This window comes from Elephas maximus, chromosome 16, assembly GCF_024166365.1.
Source record: "Elephas maximus indicus isolate mEleMax1 chromosome 16, mEleMax1 primary haplotype, whole genome shotgun sequence".
Lineage (NCBI taxonomy): Eukaryota > Metazoa > Chordata > Mammalia > Proboscidea > Elephantidae > Elephas > Elephas maximus.
In genome coordinates, this window is record NC_064834.1 from 48,061,169 (window position 1) to 48,080,585 (window position 19,417).

General features: G+C 40.3%; 1 protein-coding gene across 3 annotated transcripts in view; it reads left to right on the forward strand.

Annotated features, from left to right (window-relative positions):
• DNTT (DNA nucleotidylexotransferase) overlaps positions 1-19,417 on the forward strand; it is a 120,869-nt gene that overhangs the window by 61,570 nt on the left and 39,882 nt on the right. Inside the window, exon 1 of one of the 3 annotated variants that reach the window (XM_049856078.1) lies at positions 16,067-16,746. The exons of the other annotated variants lie outside the window; for them this stretch is intronic. Within the exon in view, the coding sequence (XP_049712035.1) occupies positions 16,544-16,746 (203 nt within the window). The 5' untranslated portion in view covers positions 16,067-16,543. Of the gene's footprint in view, positions 1-16,066; positions 16,747-19,417 lie in introns of those variants that run through there. 3 annotated transcript variants of the gene reach the window in all.

A 19,417-nucleotide genomic window follows, 5' to 3' on the forward strand; every position in this document is an offset into this window, starting at 1 on the left:
AAGGTCAGCAGTTGGAATTCACCAGCCGCTTCTTGGAAACCCTATGAGGCAGTTCCACTCCGTCCTGTAAGGTTGCTATGAGTTGGAATCAACTCAACAGCAATGGATTTTTTTATTTTTTAATAAGAGGAGGGACTGTGATTCAACCACTGCATTGCCTGACTCTTAACCATTATTGTCCTGATCACAAAATTTTGCTATAAATTAAATTATCAAACACAAATTTTTTACATTTTCTAGGAAATAATTATAGCCAGTTCTTATTATCCACAGTAGTTAAACACTATAAAATTGCTGCAAACACTGAACCATCACTTCTCAAGGAAACACAGCGTTAGGTTCCTGTGAGCCTCGGTCGCGTTCTTGTCAACCAATCAGTGCATAAGCTTGTTTAATGCGTGTTCTGTTTAAAGACACCTAATTTAATATATATTGTTGATTCATTAACATCAAACTCGTGTCCAGCAACACTATAACTAATGCCTGAACGAAGCTTATCTAACCCACATATTTTCTCCATAAGGCACATCACAGCCTCCTTGCACTTAGGAACACCAGACAGCACTTCAGCACTATGTATGAGGGACATTTAAAACAGCAAGACCAAAGAGCACAATAATGCGAACAATGGGGCACTAAATAGACCACAGAAAGGACGTTTGTTGACAGCATGAGAGCTGAAGCAAGAAGGTACAAAGTTGACTTGTTTGACCTCAGCTGGGAACGGGCACGTTGGTTGAGTCAAAGTTTTGCCACTCTACGCAGGTCTGCAAATGGCTTCGAAAGTGTTGTGAGGATTGATTTTGGGAGCATTGATTTAGCAAGCAGGCAAATTTGCAAATACGAAATCTGTGAATAATGACGATAAACTGTATTCTTGTTGTTGTTGTTGTTGTTAGGTACCTTCGAGTTGGTTCCAGCTCAGAGTGACCTGAGGTACAACAGAACAGAACAGACTGTATTTTTACAAGACTGCAAATAAGCTTGTTTGCTTTCCTTTTGGTTTTCCTAGTTTCCTCTCTGTCCTATCACTCCCCAGGTGCTTGTTTACCTCCCGCTCCCTGAAGCTGAGTGGATTATTCTAATTTCCCAGGCACCTCTTCCCCTCCTGCCACCACCTCCCCCTCTACTGTTCAGACACTGTCAGAATAGGAAAAAAAAAAAAAAAATTTTAACCCAGCAAACCCAGAATCCTCACCAGCAAGGCAAAAAAATTAACATTTCCAAAGAAGATGGAAAGATTTCAAGCAAGTTGATAAAATCAGACACCTAGGGTTGTGTTTCAGGAGTTAACTGGCAATGCTGTAAAAATTCAAATAACAACTAATGTGCTCATAGCCCTTTATAGTTTGTAAAGCTCTTTCACATGTACTAATGCACTTGGACGTTACATGTTATGACATAGATGCTGTTACTAGGTCCATTTTACAGAAGAGAAAACTGAGGCACACAGCAGTTAAGTGGCTTGCCCACAATTAGTCAACATGAGAAGCAAAGTTAAGTTTTATGACTTGGGAGCTGATATTCTTTCCACACTCCCACACAGCTATTCGCTGAACTCAATTTTCGAATGAATGCACATTTTTTTCTTCTTTTTCTAAATGACAAGATGCACAATTCAGAAGCAGCCAAGAACCTGGTCTAAAGTTCTGCAGCTCAGATACTGTCCTGCTGCCAAATTTAGAAGTCACTGACCTTCTTATTCTTTCACAACCCAAGTAGGTTTCAAATCAGTGGAGAAAATATGGATTATTTCATAAACGATTCTGGAACAAGTAGGAAGCTTTCTCAGGGAAAAGAAACTTCAGGGTCCAAAACCTCACATGGTACATGAAAATAAGTTTCAGGTGGATCAAAGATTTAGGTGTGAAAATAAAACCACTTAAAAAAAAGGGGGGGATTTCTCCTCCCCCCCCCCACCATCCTAATGCTATAGAGTCTCAGTGTGGAGGAGGTTTCTAAGTATGGTATAAAATATCAAAAAAAAAAAACCCCGTGCTGTCAAGTTGATTCCGACTCATAAAAAGATGGATCTGTTTGACTATATTAAATAAAATCTGCATGCTTAAAAAAGCACCACGATTTACCAAGTCAAAAGGCAAAGAACAAAGTGGAGGAAGTATTTGTAACCCATACACAGAAAAGGGGCTAATTTTTAAATATGTAATCAAATTCCACAAGTCATTAAGAAAAAAAAAATACATCCAATAGCATAATAGGCAAAAGATATAAATGGATGGTTTCTAGATTACATGTAGCCCTTAAATAGATTAAAAAAAAAAAAAAAAAGATGCCCAACCTTACTCATATTAAAGGAAATGCAAATGAAAACTCCACCGAGATTTTTTTTCCCCACATGTCACATTTGCAAAGATCCTAAAGTTTGGTAACACACTGTGTTGGCGAAAGTGTGAGAAAACAGGCCCATTTTTACCTTGCTGGTGTGTAATCAGAGTGTAAATTAGTACATCCTCAATGGAGAGCAGTTTGCAGAGTAGCAATATCCATAAAAATTTAAATGTACATATGGAAAATTTAAAGGATCCCTGGTGGAGCAGTGGTTATGCACTCGGCTGCTAACCAAAAGGTTGGTGGTTTGAACCCACCAGCTGCTCCATGGGAGAAAGATGTGGCAGTCTGCTTCCATAAAGATTAAAGCCTTGGAAACCTAGGAGGCAGTTCTACTCCATCCTATAGGGTCGCTAAGAGTCAGAATCAACTCAAAGGCAATGGATTTCAACAGGTTTACTAACCTAAAGGTTAGCAGTTTGAGCCTACCCAGTGGTACCATGGAAGAAAGGCCTGGCTATCCGCTTCTATTAAGATTACAACCAAGAAAACCCTATGGAAGAGTTCAACTCTGTAATACACGGGGTCTCCATGAGTTGGAATTGACTCAATGGCAGCGGGTTTGGTTTTTTGGTTTATAAACAACTATTATCTTCACAATTTTAAAACATTGAATATCATTTTTTTGTTACTTTTAGAACATGAGCAATTGCTCACAAACTTTTATACAAAAGATTATTCTATTGAAAGTGAGTCCCCCCCCCAAATTACTCTCTCTGAGAAACATATATTCAAAATAAATTTCTCAAATTTGCTGCATGACAAGCGAGTTTGGCACCATGCTCACCAACGTGAGATTGTTTCTGTGGGGCCGTTGAACCCCTTTTTCCTCCCAGGTGTTGATAAAAGATTTTTACTTCCTGGCAGGGAATAGAGAGGGTTTTGCCTGCATCCCCAGCAAAGCCAGCTTCAAAGAAATGGGGCGGCTCAAACATTGGGGGACTGAGCTCTCTCCCCTCTCCTATGCATTGGGGATGTGTCAACAACAGAGTTCTTACTGGTCTCTTTGGATGGAAGCAGAAGTGGTGTCTTTAAGCCTATAATTAGGGACTGTCTCTTTGCACAAGAACCTATGCTGGGCCCTCCAGGGTTCACAAAGGGGTAAAGACCCTCTCATTGCCGCAAAGACGGTTAAGACGCATGTGAGAAGACTGTATACTTATTAAAGAAAGGTAGTTAGGGGCAGAAGTCCATCTAAACAGAGTAAGTATCAACAGTGCATTCTTAGGCCAGAAACTGGGAAACTTGCTCTGAGATGGAGATTAGTGCGTAGGAAGTTCATTGGGAACGTCAGTGTGAGAGAAAAGAAAGTAGGCTAGGCAGAGGGAACAAGTGAAGTACCGTGTGGTCACAGCACAGGCATCAACCGATCCCATGGGATGCTTTGGAGCTGGGGTGGCCCTTCAGGATTGTCATCCCCTGAAACAAGAGGGTTCAGGCCTTCATAACACCCCCCACATTGGCCAGTAATTGTATTTGGACTTCCCTAAGAAGCCTGATCTTAAGGAGGTGGCTCTCTCCTCCCAGCAGCAGGAGAAATTGAGAACCTCAGTTCTGAAGCAGGGCTTCGGGCAGCATGCCACAGCATTCACAGGGGGATACTTGGTGACCTCAATGATAAGGACCTATAACAAAAGTCGGGGAAAAGGCCATTACTAAGGGAGTGGGAGTAATCAGGAAATTTGAAGCATATTATCATTACAGTGAATCCTGTGAGAGCCGGAGCTCAACAGAACTCTGCCTTGTTTCTCTGGGTCTCACAAGTTTTCCACCTTTGACAGGGTGCAGTCTTACCACTTTTCTATTGCTTGTTTTAGTGGAAAATATTTGCGTTTTCCTTCTCCGGCAGGTTTCTGCTTTACACAGGTTCTGGATTTCGCTGGTTTTACTGCATTAGCCTTCATGTGCTATTAATTTTGCTCTGACCTGAGACTATCTCAAAGCCCTAGAGTTACATATACTACTGTACCATATAAAATTTCCCCTATAAAATCCAGTAGCAAAAAACAAAATTTCAGCTGACTCATTTCAAACCATAAAAGTCAAACACATTTCAAGTTTCATATAATTCTATATATTTTACAATTTTAGTTATGACCCTATTGCTTTCCCATTAATTGCCTAAATGATTGTGAAATTCTTTTTTTGTTGTTGTTCATTTATGATTTAATCTCCTTTGTCTATAACATTTATCCTCTAGTCTCCATTCCTACTGCCATTAGCTTCTTACAGATATTTGCTCAAATGTCACCTTCTAGTTAGGGCTTCTCTGATCATCTTCATTAAAATTGTCACCCAGCCCCACCTGGCACACCTTATTCCCCTTGTCTGCCTTATCTCTCCCCATAGCACTCATTACCCTTGACCTGCAATAAACCAAACCCAAACCCACGGCCGTTGAGTAGATTCCAATTCATAGTGACCCTATAGGACAGAGTAGAGCTGCCCCATAGGGTTTCCAAGGCTGTAATCTTTACAGAAGCAGACTGCCACATCTTTCTCCTGTGGAGTGGCTGGTGAGTTCAAACTGTCTACCTTTTTGGTTAGCAGTGGAATACTTAACCACTGAGCCACCAGGGCTCACCTAACCTAGTAAAGTTTACTTATTTGTGTATAGTTAATTGAAGAAAACTATAAGGAGTCCCTGGGTAGAGCAAATGTTTAAGTGCCCGGCTACTAAATGAAAGGTTGGTGGTTCAGATGGACCCAGAAGCACCTTGGAAGGAAGACTTGGCTCTACTTCCAAAAAGTCACAGCCATTGAAAACCCTGTGGAGTAGAGTTCTACTCTGACACACTTGGGGTTACCTTGAGTTAGAATCAACTCGATGGCAACCGGTTTATAGTAAACTATAGCTGACGTATCTATTTCCCTCTAATAGAAAGTAAATTCCACAAGGGCGGGGATTTCTGTCTGTTTTATTCAATCTGTATTCCTATTGCCTAGAATAGTGCATAACACATAGTAAAACCCACTGCCGTCGAGCCGATTCTGACTCATAGTGACCCTATAGGACACAGTAGAACTGCCCCATAGAGCGCCTGGTGGATTCGAGTTGCCGACCTTTTGGTTAGCAGCCGTAGCACTTAACCACTACGTCACCAGGGTTTCCTAACACATACTAGGCACGCAATAAATATTTAATGAATGAATGAATGAGTAGCCCTGTTTAGGCTTCCATGAGCTTTCTCCTGGATGATTGTAGCTGAGGTCATTGCCTCAGGTCTCCACATCTCTAAGGTCTCCCCTTTCTAGACTATTGCACACATCTCTGCTAGACTGACCTTTTGTGGCCCTTTTTTGGTCATGCCACTGTCCTGCTCAGAAGCTTTCCCTGGCTTCCGAGTGCCAACACAGGCCTTCAGTCTTCTCCAAGGTCTGACCCAAACCTAATCTCCCTTTGTTTCCCTGGGACCTTCTTTCATCTGTCTGCCAAGTCCTGCCCACCTCTCCCAGCCTCTGACAGGTGCCCTCCTCTGTGAGCACTGTTCCTGGCACCTCTCCCCATCCAGAGGGCAGAGGGATGAAATTCACAGATAACCTTAGAAACCCCGCTAAGTGAGAAAAAGAAAATAGAAAGGATCTAGTGATAAATAGTGAAGGAGCAGTTTGGGAGAGAAGACAGGAGTTCCATTTTAGGCATCTTTAGTGAGATTTTTAAGTGGAACTTAAATGGATTGAGGGCTCAAGAGAGAGAAATGGGCTGGGGATAAAGATTTAGAAGTCATCAGGGTATTGGCAGGACTTCCCCCTGGGTACCCAGGGACAGATGCTGACTGCTCCTTCCCTGGCCTGATGGTGTGCACAGTCATCAGGCTATTTTCTAATTCTCTTCTCTCTTTCCTTCCCCACTGTAACTGTCCCAGTTCACATCTTTGATTACCTCATTCCTAGATTGTCACAATTGTCTCTTAAATAACTTCCTTTCTCTCTCCCTCTCCAATCATCCCATTCATTGTTGTTGTTGTCTGTCGGGCACCAGGCACAACAGGATAGGGCCTTTGTGATCCATAAGGGGCTCATTGGCTGATTTCAGTAGATTACTAGGCCTTTCTGCCTACTCTATAAGCTCTGCTGAAAACCTGTTCAAAATCATAACAACACATAAGCCTCTACTGACAGACGGATGGTGGCTGTGCTTGAGGTGCGTTTCCTGGGATTCAGACCTGGGTCTCCCACATAGAAGGTGAGAATTCTACTATTGAACTACCACTGCCCCATTCCATTCATTACTGCCTGACTAATTTTCCTAAAGCACCATTTTGATCACATTCTGCCTTTGTTCAAACACCTTCAAAGTCTCCCATTTGCCAATAAAATCCTGCTCTCTATTCAAACTTTTCCTCCAGGCAAAGATCTGTACTTTCTCATGCTGTCTCCCGCCATTTTGTGTGCAGCTGAAGTTTAATAAATATTTTTCAATAAAGATTGTTATTGTTAGGTGCCATGGAGTCGATTTTTGACTCATACTGACCCCATGTGAGAGTAGAACTGCCCCTATAGGGTTTTCTAGGCTATAATCTTCATGGGAGAAGATGGCCAGGTCTTTCTCTCAATGAGGGGCTGGGTGGGTTCCAGCAGCCAAGTTTTTGGTTAGCAGCCTAGTGCTTAACTGTTGCACCACCGGGGTGCCTTCAATAAAAACTAGATGCAAGACTAGAGCCTCCATTTTTTTAATGAGGACCTTGTAACCAGTTTAAACTTCAGGGGCTTCAAAATCTGGATCCGTCCCTACAGAGACCTTTTTTACTGGAGGTAAGTTCAGACTGATTTAACTGAGAACAAGTTTGACAACATTTTTGCAGCTGGAGAATGAAATAGATGCAAAATATAAACAAATGAAGGTCAACAAGTCTCGAGTTCTGACCACAAAGCATTTAAATATCTAGTGAATTCAGCCAATTCAGTCTTCATCATAGTTTGCATCAAGGGAAACATCACTGTAAATCAGACTCAGTTTTGAAATACGCACATCCTCAACAAGACGAGGAAAGAAACCAAGGGCACAGGAGCTAAGGAAAGGTGGTGAGGGCTAATTAAGGTTAGATCTTTTATCAAAATCTTTGTAAGCATATTCTGCTGCACCCTAGACTCTCCCAAAGAGTGGGAATAAGAACATCCCTTGTTTGAGGAGAAGAGTTTGAGATCATGGAATAGATTTCTAATTCCGATGCCTCACATAAATGTGACAATAAACTTTTAAGACCAGAGATGAGTTTTGCCCAGGATGATGTAATTGCTGGATAAAGATGAACATTTTGGGAAATACTTTATCACTGTAATATATCTGGAAATAAAGATTAGCTCCTAACTAATAAATAAAGACTAGAAGTCACCAATAAGCTTCCTTTCTGTCCTTGTTGAAGCCATTACTTCTCATCTTGTGAATGAAGGTGAAACGTCAAGTTGTCGTTCAAATGTATGTTTTTCTTGTGTTTATTAGCACCAAGGATGGAGAGCTTACTGTCAAGAAGCACATTTCTAACGATTTTGTCATTCAAGAAACTCTACAATATTTCCCCAGGAGACAGTTCTAAGTTCCAGAAGACACTTGCTGCCAAGAACCAAACACAGCTGTTCAGGCACAAAGGAAGCTGGTGCTCGGTAAAAACCAAACCAAAACACAACCCTGCCCACACATTCAAGGATGGCGGAGTTCCCAGATCTACAGCTTGATATAAAACAAAATAAAACTGCCGGAAGCATAAGCTTTTTCTCTCAAACTGACTTCTTCTAACGCACATAAACAGAACAACAGTATTCATGAGTATAAAAATAATGTTTGTTAATAGAAAATCTGCAACCCTCATCCGTCTTTCCTGCTCCATATACTTGTGTTCAATAAAGGCCTCTAAGAGTGGTCATAGGGATTTCAAGTGCTACCCAAACAGGGGAAGAAAAAATCAGTATTAAACTAAGAAGAGCAGCAACTGTGTATGAGACTGACAGCCAATGATGAGATGTGTTTGTTTTCTGGTTTTATAGCTATCATCACCTAACCAAGTCATGAACACTGGTTTTATCTGACAGCAAACAGAAAAAGCAGGGCAAAGGGGAGGATGAATCATGGACCAAACACCTACAGTGAGTGAGGAGGGTTGTTTTCATGTTATCTCATTTATTGATCACAATGCCATGAAGTTGGCACCATGACTACCATTTTACAAATAGGAAACTGAGACTCCCACAGGTTAAATGACTTGCCAAAGGTCACACACCTACTGAGTGGCAGGTGGTTACCAAACCTGTGTAACTCCAAAGCCACCAAAATTCCTTGTTGTAATCAACAGGGTGCAAAATAAACAAACTACAAGCAAATTGGGAAACACTGGGCTAAATAAAGTTGAACAGATTTTGATATTGTAAATCTTTATGAGGAATATAGAGTTAGTCTAGTTTCCCTAAACTTAATTCACCACAGAACTTTTTCTTTTGCATGGAACACCTCATGGGACTGGTGTTACTGGAAAGCCAGTTTGGGAATCATTGTAGAGCACCCATCAAGCCTCACTGAGGTCCTGGATCTGTTCTTGCGTGGGCCTGACACTGCTTTTGGAGAAGTCTAGGGAAAGCAAATGGCCAAGTGGGAAGTACTCTGTCGAAAATACCTATATAGTATGTAAGAACACAGGGGAAAAGCAGGCAAGGGAAAGGGGAACAAGGGGAAGGGGAACTAGGTCTAGGTAATTATAATAGTAGCAATTAATAGTTCTGATCACTTGTTGCATGCCAGTACTCTTTTAAGAGCTTATTGAGTTCTCGTAAGTACCTATGATACAGAAATCACTATAACCCCATTGCACAGATGAGGAAATTGAGGTACAGAGAAGCTTGATAACTTGCCCAGATAGCTCATAAATATCTGGCTGTTCACAACATGATCAAGGCAAGAGAGGACCCTGAAAGGAATGCAAGAAAAAAGGACAGCTATGGTAACTACTACAGCATAGGAGGTCCTGCAACAACAGCATTAACAATAATTTACAAATGGATACATAGATAGATATGCCAAGAGGTGAGGGAAGGTGTATGGGAGTGCACCCACCAATAGATACAGGTTTGGTAGTGGAAATTTCTGAAAACATGACTGTAGGTTCTCCTCATATATTAATATAGACAATAGAGCACACAAGTAACACAGTCAGGGAAACCTCTTAGACATAACTAAACACCTCGTGGGATGAAGTTCCTAGGCTTGAAGTTAAAGGACCATAGACTCAGGGAACATCTACGTCAACTGGCACAACATAGTTCTTAAGGACAGTGTTCTACATCCTACTTTGGTGAGTGGCGTCTGGGGTCTTAAAAGCTTGCGAGTGGCCATCTAAGACGCAACTAGTGGCCTCATCCAGTTCTGGGCAAAGGAGAGTGAAAAAACCCAAAGGCTCAAGGGAGTAATAAGTCTAAAGGACTAACGGACCGCTTGAACCACAGCCTCCATGACTCTGAGGCCAGAATTAGGTGGTGCCTGACTACCACTACCGACTGCTCTGACTGGGATTACAATGGAGGATCCTGGACAGAGCAGGAAAAAAATGTAGAACAAAATATCAACTTTACAAAAAAGACCAGACTTACTGGTCTGACAGAGAATGGAGGAACCCCTGAGACTATGGCCTTAAGATACCTTTCTGACCTGGAACTAAAGCTGTAGTTTAGTCGTAGCCACCTTCTAGCCAAACTAGGGACAAGTCTGTAAAATGAACAGTAGCACCCAAGGGGAATGTACTTATTAGAACAATTAATAATAAGAGATCAAGAAGGTAATATTTGCCCAAAAGCAAAGATGAGAAGGCAGGAAGCAGTAGAAAAACAGGACGAAAGGAAATGGGAAACACGGGCAAAACGGGGAGAGTGCTGACACATTGTAGGGAATGACGCCAAGGCCATGAAAAGCTTTATGTACAAACTATTGAATGGGAATCTAATTTACTCTGTAAACTTTCACCTAATGAACAATTTAAAAAAAGAAAGAAAACGTGTACTTGAAATATATATTTTAAGTGTCTGTTTTGATCAGTTTTGATCAAAGTATACATCCATGTAATCTTCTGTGTACCCACTACCACAATCAACACATAAAACCTTTTTATCACCTCATAATGGTCCCTTGAGACCCTTTTCAGTCACCTCATAATGGTCCCTTGAGACCCTTTTCAGTCATTCCTCTCTGCTTCAGCCAGAGATTTAGCCCTTGACAACCACTCATCTGCTTACCATCATTATAAATTAGATTTCCCTTTTCTAAAATTTCTAAAAATTTTGATAAACAGAAACATGTAGTATACATTCTTTTATATCTGGCTTATTTTGCTCAGCATAATGCCTAGATTGGTAGTTCATTCCTACTTATTGCTGAGTAGCATTACATTGTGTGAGTATACCACATTTTGTTTACACATTTACCTGTTGATGGACATTAGATTGGGAAGGAAAGACAAGGGATTAAACCATGAGGTCAAGCTAAATTCTCCCTGAATTTTTCTACAAAATTTCCTTTCTATGTCATTTTAAATGACTACTTGGTATTCTGTTGTATGGATATATTATTATTTACCAGTCTCCCACTGCTGAGTGTTTGGGTATTTTAAATTTCCAAAATTATAAATAATGCCGTAATGGAAAAAAAATATGTCTTAACTGCATTATACTTGTTCGTCTTGAAGAACTGTTTAGTCGGAGGTGTGTGGGATGGAGAAAGGTGGTCATGGCAGAAAATTCATATCACAGTTACCCAAACAACTCAAAAGCTTAATACTTAATACTTAATGATAATAATAATAATAATAGTAACATTAACTTACATTTGAATTCACATTTATTCCACAAATATTTACTGGTAGCTTTTGTACTAGGAGGAGTCCTGGTTGCACGGTGGTTAAAGCACTCAGTTGCTAACCAAAAGGTTGGTGGTTGGAACTCAATAGCCACCCCAGGGGAGAAAGATATGGCAGTCTGTTCCCATGAAGATTTATAGCCTTCTTCCAACAAAAAAAGTCCTGGACTAGATGGTGTCACTGGGGAATTCTACCAAACATTTAGAGAAGAGGTGACAGTAATACTGTTTAAACTCCTCCAAAAATAGAAAAGAAAGGAATACTTCCTACTTCATTCTATGAAGCAAACATAACCCTGATATCCAAACCAGACAAAGACACAACAAAAGAAAATTACAAGCCAATATCTCTTATGAATATAGACGAAAAAATCCTCAGCAAAATACTAGCAAACAGAATCCAACAGCATATTAAAAGAGTCATACACTAAGACCAAGTGGGATTTATTCCAGGGGTACAAGGATGGTTCAACATTAGAAAATTAATCGACGTAATACACCACTTCGATAGAACAAAGACCTATGAGTCAGAGCTGATTCCACAGCAATGGATTTGGTGTTGGTTTTCATAGACCTATGGAATAGAATTGAAAGTTCAGAAGTAAACCCATTTGTCTGTGGTCAACTGATTTTTGGCAAAGGTGCCAAGTCCATTAAATAAGGAAAGAAGAGCCTCTTCAGTAAATGGTGCTGGGAAAATTGGATTTCCACATGTGGAAAAATGAAACAGAATCTGTGCCTCATACATACACAAAAACTAATTCAAAATGGGTCAGGGACCTAGATGTTCAAACACAAACTCTAAAATTCTTAGAAGAACAAGTAGGGGCAATGCATCAGGCCTAGCTTTCAACAATTGATTATCTAATATAATAATAATAATAAAAAAGCACAAACAGCAAAAGACAAAATAAATAAATGGTACCTCATAAAAATTAAAAAATTTGTTCATCAAAAGACTTTACAAAAAAAGTGAAAAGACAAACTACCAACTCGGGGAATATCTTCAGAAGCCATATATTCAACGAGAATTTAATAACTAAAATATACATAAAACTTTGACAACAACAAAAAGACAAATAACCCAATCGTAAAATGAGCAAAGAACTTGACTAGATATTTAACCAAAGTGGATATTCAAAAGGCCACCAAACACGTAAAAAGATGTTCAACGTCATCAGCCATCAGAGAGATGCAAATCAAAACTGCAGTAACATTTCACTCCAACTAAGGGCTAAGATTAAAAAATAATAATAACATACACACACACAGAGAAAATAACAGATGTTGGCAAGGATGTGGAATAATTGCAACTCTTATCCATTGCTGATGAGAATGTGAAATGGTACAGCTGTTGTGGAAAGCAGTGTGGCGGTTCCTCAATAAACTAAAATTAGAACTACCATGTGACCCGGCAATTCCACTCGTAGGTATATACCCAAAAACTGGAAATCGGAGACTCAAAAAGAGACTTGCACACTAATTTTCATTGCAGCACTATTCACAATAGCCAAAAGGTGGAAACAACCTATAGGTCCATCAACAGATGAGTGGATAAACAAGATGTGGTGCATACATACAACGGAATACTACTCAACCAGTAGGAGAAATAAAGTCTTGAGACATGCTGCAGTATGGATGGAGCTTGAAGACATTATGCTGAGTGAAATCAGTCAATCACAAAGGGACAAGTATTGTATGACTTCACTTATCCAAAAAGACAAGAAAAGGCATATGTATAGAGACCAAAGTTTAATAGTGGTTACCAGGGGTGGGAGGGAGGAGGAAAAAGGGGTTAATGGTGATGAAAAAATTGCATTGATTAAGGGTAGGGTTGCACAGCCAATTATTGTAATTGCTGTCAATAAGTTGTACACTAGTAAAAAGTTGAATTGGCAAAAGTTGTGTGATAGGTATATTTACAACAATGACAAAAAAAGTAGCTGCTGAATCTGCTTGTGTATGAGCAAACACCTCACGGGATTGGTTCCTTAGTTTAGAGGTTTAGGGTCATAGTTTCATGGGACATCGCAGTTAATTGGCCTTACAATGTGTTTAGTGCATCTACCTCCTAATTTGTTTCATAGTGCCTGGGGTCTTAAGAGCTTGCAAGCAGCCATCCAAGGCATGGCAATTGGTTTCTATTCACCTGGAGCAACAGAGGAAGAAGAGTCAGGAATGGGGGAGGATACAGAATGCGTGGTTAATTGCCTCTGTGAATAACTGCCTCCTTTACCATGAGACCAGAAGAACTGGATGGTGCTTGGCTACCATTACTGAACATTTTGACCAAGATTCCACAGAAGAATCCTGATCAAAAGGGGGAATATGTAGAATAAAATTTCAAATTCTCATGGACTCTAGACTTTCTGGAACCATGGAAACTGGATGAACCCCTGAAACTATTGCCTCGAGAAAATCTCTAAACCTTAAATCAAAAACATCTCCTGAAGTCATCTTAAAACTGAATAATAGTTTAGCTTAACTAGTTTAAAAAAAAAAAATCTGCCTTGAGCATTATGCTTTTTCAGGAACTATCTAAATGGATTCAAATTGACAACAGCAATTTGAAAAAGATTAGATAGAAACTTAGGGGGCAGTGAGTTTATGTTAATGATGGATGAAAAACTCAGAAAATGAGAGAGAGAATGGCTGCACAACTCGAAGAATGTAATAAATGTTCCTGAATTGTACATGTAGAAACTGTTGAGTTGCTGTATGTTTTGCTGTGTAGAGTCTCAACAACAATAAAATAAACAAAATTTAGAAAAAAAAAAAATGTGGTCTGTGGATCAGAACTGGAGAATGAACTGTTTGTTACCAGTGACATGTGTTCAGAGATTCAGAGTAAGCTTTTAGGAACTTTTATGGTGATTTGAAATAGCCATTTTATGTATGTTCAATTTGATAATTAAAAATAAGTCTTATATTCTGTAAAAAAAAAAAAAAAAAGATTTACAACCTTGAAAACCATATGGGCAGTTCCGCTCTGTCCTATAGGGCCACTGTGAATCAGAATCTACTCTACAGCAGCAGGTTTTGGTTGTACCAGGCAATGTGCTAGGTGCTGGGAATTCAATTCTGAATAAGAACTAAATTGTTCCTGCCCCGATAAGACTCAAAGCCTAATGGGGGTACATAGAAGGGATGAGATCATTATAACACAGAATGACACATGCTTTTATTGGTAAGAATATGCAGAGGACTGTGGGATCAAGGAAGGCACCTGACCCAAACGTAAGATAGCCCTTTGACACTTCATTAAGTACTTCCCTGTCTACATGATGCTTGAAAGGAGAGTCAGTTTGGAGGTGTTTCAGGGGGACCACACCTTCTTACTCCCTCTACTGTTTAGGTGACATGCTGATTCTTCCTTAGGCCAGACCTTGGGAATGAACACAACCACCCCACACTCTTGGTCAAACCCTCTGCTTGCTCCATGCTGCGGAGGCACGTCTGACATGAAGCATGCTGCACTTCAGTAACCAAACCCCTAACAGTGAGGGCCAGCATGGACTCTCATTTCCAAATTTTGATCTCCAGCAAGCAATTGCAGAATACTTATCTCACAGCTGTACTACAAGTCCTTACCAGATGTTTGAATCCCTTCTATAACATTTTCAACAAACAGTTGTCCAGCCTCTATTTGAACACTTTTCATGACCTGTAATATACCACCGTACAAAGTGGCCTTCTCTATGCTTTAGAAAGCTCTAGAAAAAGAAGCTCTAGTTACTAAAAATTTCTCAGTTTCAGAGAGCTACAATCTATTACTCTATAACTTCCAGCTGAAGGTTTATGATTTTGTTCTCCTGAGCAACACCGAGAACTTGAGGGGCTCATGTGCATTTGGAGGTAGCCAAAAGTCCCAAATAACATGGTAGAGTGGGTAAGCAGAGCTCACATTGTTAGTGTGGAAGATATGTGTCAAAAAGACTTCTCTATGGTTATGAGCACAGATTTTAGAATCAGACAAGTCCGAGTTCAAGTCCCAGATCAACCATTTACTGTGATCATTTACAAGCTCTGTGACCTTGAGTGAGTTGTTTAATCAAATGAAGATGACGTCACCTACCTGTCAGTGGTGCTGTGACAAACCCATTAATCAGGCTTGTAGGCACTTGGCTTGGCGTTGGCCACATAGTACATGCTCCGGAAATGAGATCTATTAAGTGTGTGGGTGAAAGGTGCATATTTGATTTTGCATATAAACCCATGGAAATGTCTCTTTATGGCAGTGATTCTTACCTAAAGGTCATCCCACCCTTTACCAAAAGTTCTGTTTTAAGGGTTATATTACAGATTGTTCTCTGGGCAGCCTGGTTGTTAGGTGCCATAGAGTCGACTTTGACTCAAAGCAACCCCATGTGACAGAGTAGAACTGCCCCATAGTATTTTCTGGACTGCCATCTTTACAGGAGCAGGTCACCAGGTCTTTATCCCATAGAGCCACTGGGTGAGTTTGAACCACCAACCTTTTGGTTAGCATCCAAGCACTTAACTGTTGTGCCACCAGGGCTCCTTTGGGCAACCTTAGTCCACTGACTGGGAAAAAGAAAAAAAAAACAAAAAACAGATATATAAGATTTTGGAGTCAGAAGACCTGAATTCTAACCCTGATTCAGTCCCTTTTCTATTGACCTTGGACCTTGGGGTCGAATTGTCTGAACCTTGGTTTCCTCACTTATAAAATGCACCAATGTGGGGAAAATATGGTAAATGCCCACAACGAAGCACTATGGAGCAGTTAGAAGCAGCAGATTAGAACATGAGCAGTGTGGATGGGCCTGAAAAACAGTTCTGAGCAAAAAAAAAAAAAAAGTGAGCAGCAGAATGAGAAATATAAGAGTACCATTTATGTAAAATATAAAAAACATACACAATTTATAATACCCATGCAAACTGTTTTTATGCAAACTGTAGAAACCAAATTCATCGCAGTGATTGTGGGAGGAAGAGAAGACAAGTGAGGCAGGAAGTTAAAAGGGATAAATAGAACAACAGAGGGGCCTCAGCAAATTGAAAAATAACCACATAAATTACAGGAACAATGATGCACCCCTAGCTTCCTCATAAAGCTAATCTGAGGATCTGATGAGGTTACTCCGTGTGTACATGAAAGCAAAATCTTAATTTACTGTTTTCATGATAATCATCATATTGGACAAATGAACTGAACAGAGCTCTTCAGCAGGAAGCCCTTGCCAGGGCAGTCAGTGCCCATGAAGCCTTGCCCTGGCTTCAGAGTCTGCTAGTGAGACGACTTCAAACTCTTCAGGAAGGAGAGTGGCAGGCTCTGCCCTCACTGTGGGAGATGCCACTTGCTGGCAGAGCCAGAAGCAGCAGCATCCTCTTCCCATGGATCCGCTACAAATGGCCCACACGGGCCCTCGGAAGAAGAGAGCCAGACCTATGGGTGCATCAATGGCCACCACTCCTCAGGACATCAAGTTTCAGGATTTGGTCCTCTTCATTTTGGAGAAGAAAATGGGAACGTCCCGCAGAGCCTTCCTCATGGAGTTGGCCCGAAGGAAAGGGTTCAGGGTTGAAAATGAGCTCAGGTAGGACATCACAGATTTCATTTTGTAAATAAGCAGGGACTTTGTGAACAGGTCTTTTGGAAGCCAAGAAAGATGTGCTTTCTTCACTGGGAGAAGAACAGATCTGAAATCAAAAAGCAATCTTGAGACAATTAAGGGGAAAAAGAGGTAAAACTGAACACAATTATATTGAAACTAGTTGGCGCCAAATGATAAGATAGTTTTTTGTTTGTGCCTTTCACTATTATGAGATAAGGTATTTAGGTATGAGATAAGGCATCTAATAAACAGGAAACAATTTGGAAAATTTAATATTAAATCCATTCAATTTCATTCTTGACCATTCTTTGAGACAGAGAGAATGGTTTGGTTGCTTGGCTCTTACCTAGATATTTGGCTGTTTGTGATAGACTAGGATTAGTGACTGTAGCTGCCTCACCACAGGCACCCAAGTATGGCTTTGATCATGCTTTTCTGAAGAGCCATCCAAATGCGATTCATAGGCAGGGATCCTGGTAAAGATCTAGTGGTTGCTATGTCCAGGGGTGGTAGACACCGTGCTGATTGTGATAAGATCAGAGCCCAGGTTAGTTGGCAATTGAAGCAATCATTTGGGCCACCTAGACTGGTTTACTCATAAACCCACACGCTACTTGTAGCAATTATCCTTGTTTTTGTTTTTTTAACTATTATATAAGCTGGTATGGAAGATGGAAGAGAAAACAAAACAAAATCCAGTAACAAGTGTATTAGAATTTTGGCATAAATGGTGGTTCCAAGCCAAACTGTCAGGGGGCTTGCGATGAAGGAAGAATAATGATTAATGCACTTGTCTGGTTCGGGATGTCCAAGAAATAGATCAACCACAATTTTTTCAGGAAAAACTCTAAGAACTATGTGTTAAAATAAATTTTTATTTTAAAAATAGTCATTGGTCATTGATATTTGAAAATAAAAGCTGACCAGAATTTTCTAACAAAGGAATGTCAGCTTCAAAGTGTTGGGGAGACATACATCAAAAATCAATCATTAGGGACGGTAATTTTCACTAATATTCATGGAAAAGTCAATGCCACAGAAATATTTCGTTTTTACTAAAATGCTCAATTCAGAAATTTCTGAGTTTCTTGTAGTCTTTCTCTTATTTCTCTTTGCATCATCTCCTTTTCCCCTGCTCTGCTTTTTTTTTTTTTTAAACCCCCTACAGCCACCCTCAATCTCAATCTCATTTTGGGTTTAACATCCTCTCCACAATATCTTAGATATCATCTAATTGTTATAGCCTAATTTTACAGACTTATGTAAAATGCTAAAGCTAGGAGGAAAAAATGACATATAAGGTCAAAAAACAGCCCATCACAAATCGATCCATTCTGACTCATGGTGACCCCACGTGTTACAGAGTAGGACTGCTCCATAGTGTTTTCTTGGCTATAATCTTTAGGGAAGCAGATCTCCAGGACTTTTTTCAGCAGCACTGCTGAGTGGGTTTGAACCATCAATCTTTAGGTTAATAGTCAAGTGCAAATTGTTGGTGCCACTAGAGCCCTCAAAAAACAAACAAGCAAAAACCAAAACCAAAAAAACAATAAAGAGGAGGAAAAAAAAAAAAAAAAAAGCCCCAGAAATTAAACTCCTTAGCAAATACAGATCTGCTTTTTATGGTAAAGAAATTTGGCAAGGGTTGGTGGGCAGGAGGGCAAGAGCTGGATGACCCTAAGGTACCACTTACATAGAAAGCTCCCTGTTAAAGCATCCAAACTTCCAGCAAGGGCCCACGGATATGGTCATAAACACAGCTATGAACACGTCCGTGGTGGCTGAGGCAAATACTCAGGCAGACTGTGGGCGGTAAGTTTCTTCTGTTGGCAGGAGGGCAGGAGAGGCCGCTCTGTGCCCCACATGCCTGCTGCCCAGGAAGAGCCAGCTGCTGGCGACAGAGGAAACTGGTGCACGGTGAGCAAACTGCTGCTGTGCATGTGATGTTGACAAAGTTCCCAGGCTGGCAGCTTGGAAGACACAGTAAATAAAAACGTGCTCTGTAGCGTCAACTAAACCACAGGAAGTTGAAGTCCTAGCTCTCAAACGGAATTTCTGTACATAGATAAGATAGCCTGTAATTGGAAAGGAAAATAGAAATTATTATGGGGGAAATCTCTAGATAAATCCAGAGCCCTCAAATCTTGGCTCTGCCCCTTCCCAGCCAGGTGACAAGGGGCAAGGCCCTCTCTTTCCTTTCCGAACTTAGTTTCCTGGTAAATACTCTGTCTGCTGTGATCACCAAATGAGACGATGGGTATCAATGTGCTCTGGTAAATTAAAACAGTCATACCAATGTAAAGTGGGATTATTTTCTTTTTGCTTAGCTAAATCCATTGACCTTCACAGTAAAACCCTGTAGGGAAGGTTCTCTTTCCATACTATGAACTAGGTCAAAAATACAAACAAACAGCACAAAGACAGGAAGCAAACCCATCAAAATGTCTTAAGTGTTTATTTAGGAGGGTAGTAGGGAGAGATGATGGTTGTTTTCCACATTTTTTGCAATACACACGTATTTTAAAAGTAAAAGTCATTTTTAAAAAGCTGGTGTATAAGATTCAAAGAAAGAGGAGCTAAGAAGAAGAAGAAAAAAAAAAGCTCTGAAAGTAGGTGGCAATCTCCATAGTTCCTGGTACATTCTTTGACTGTA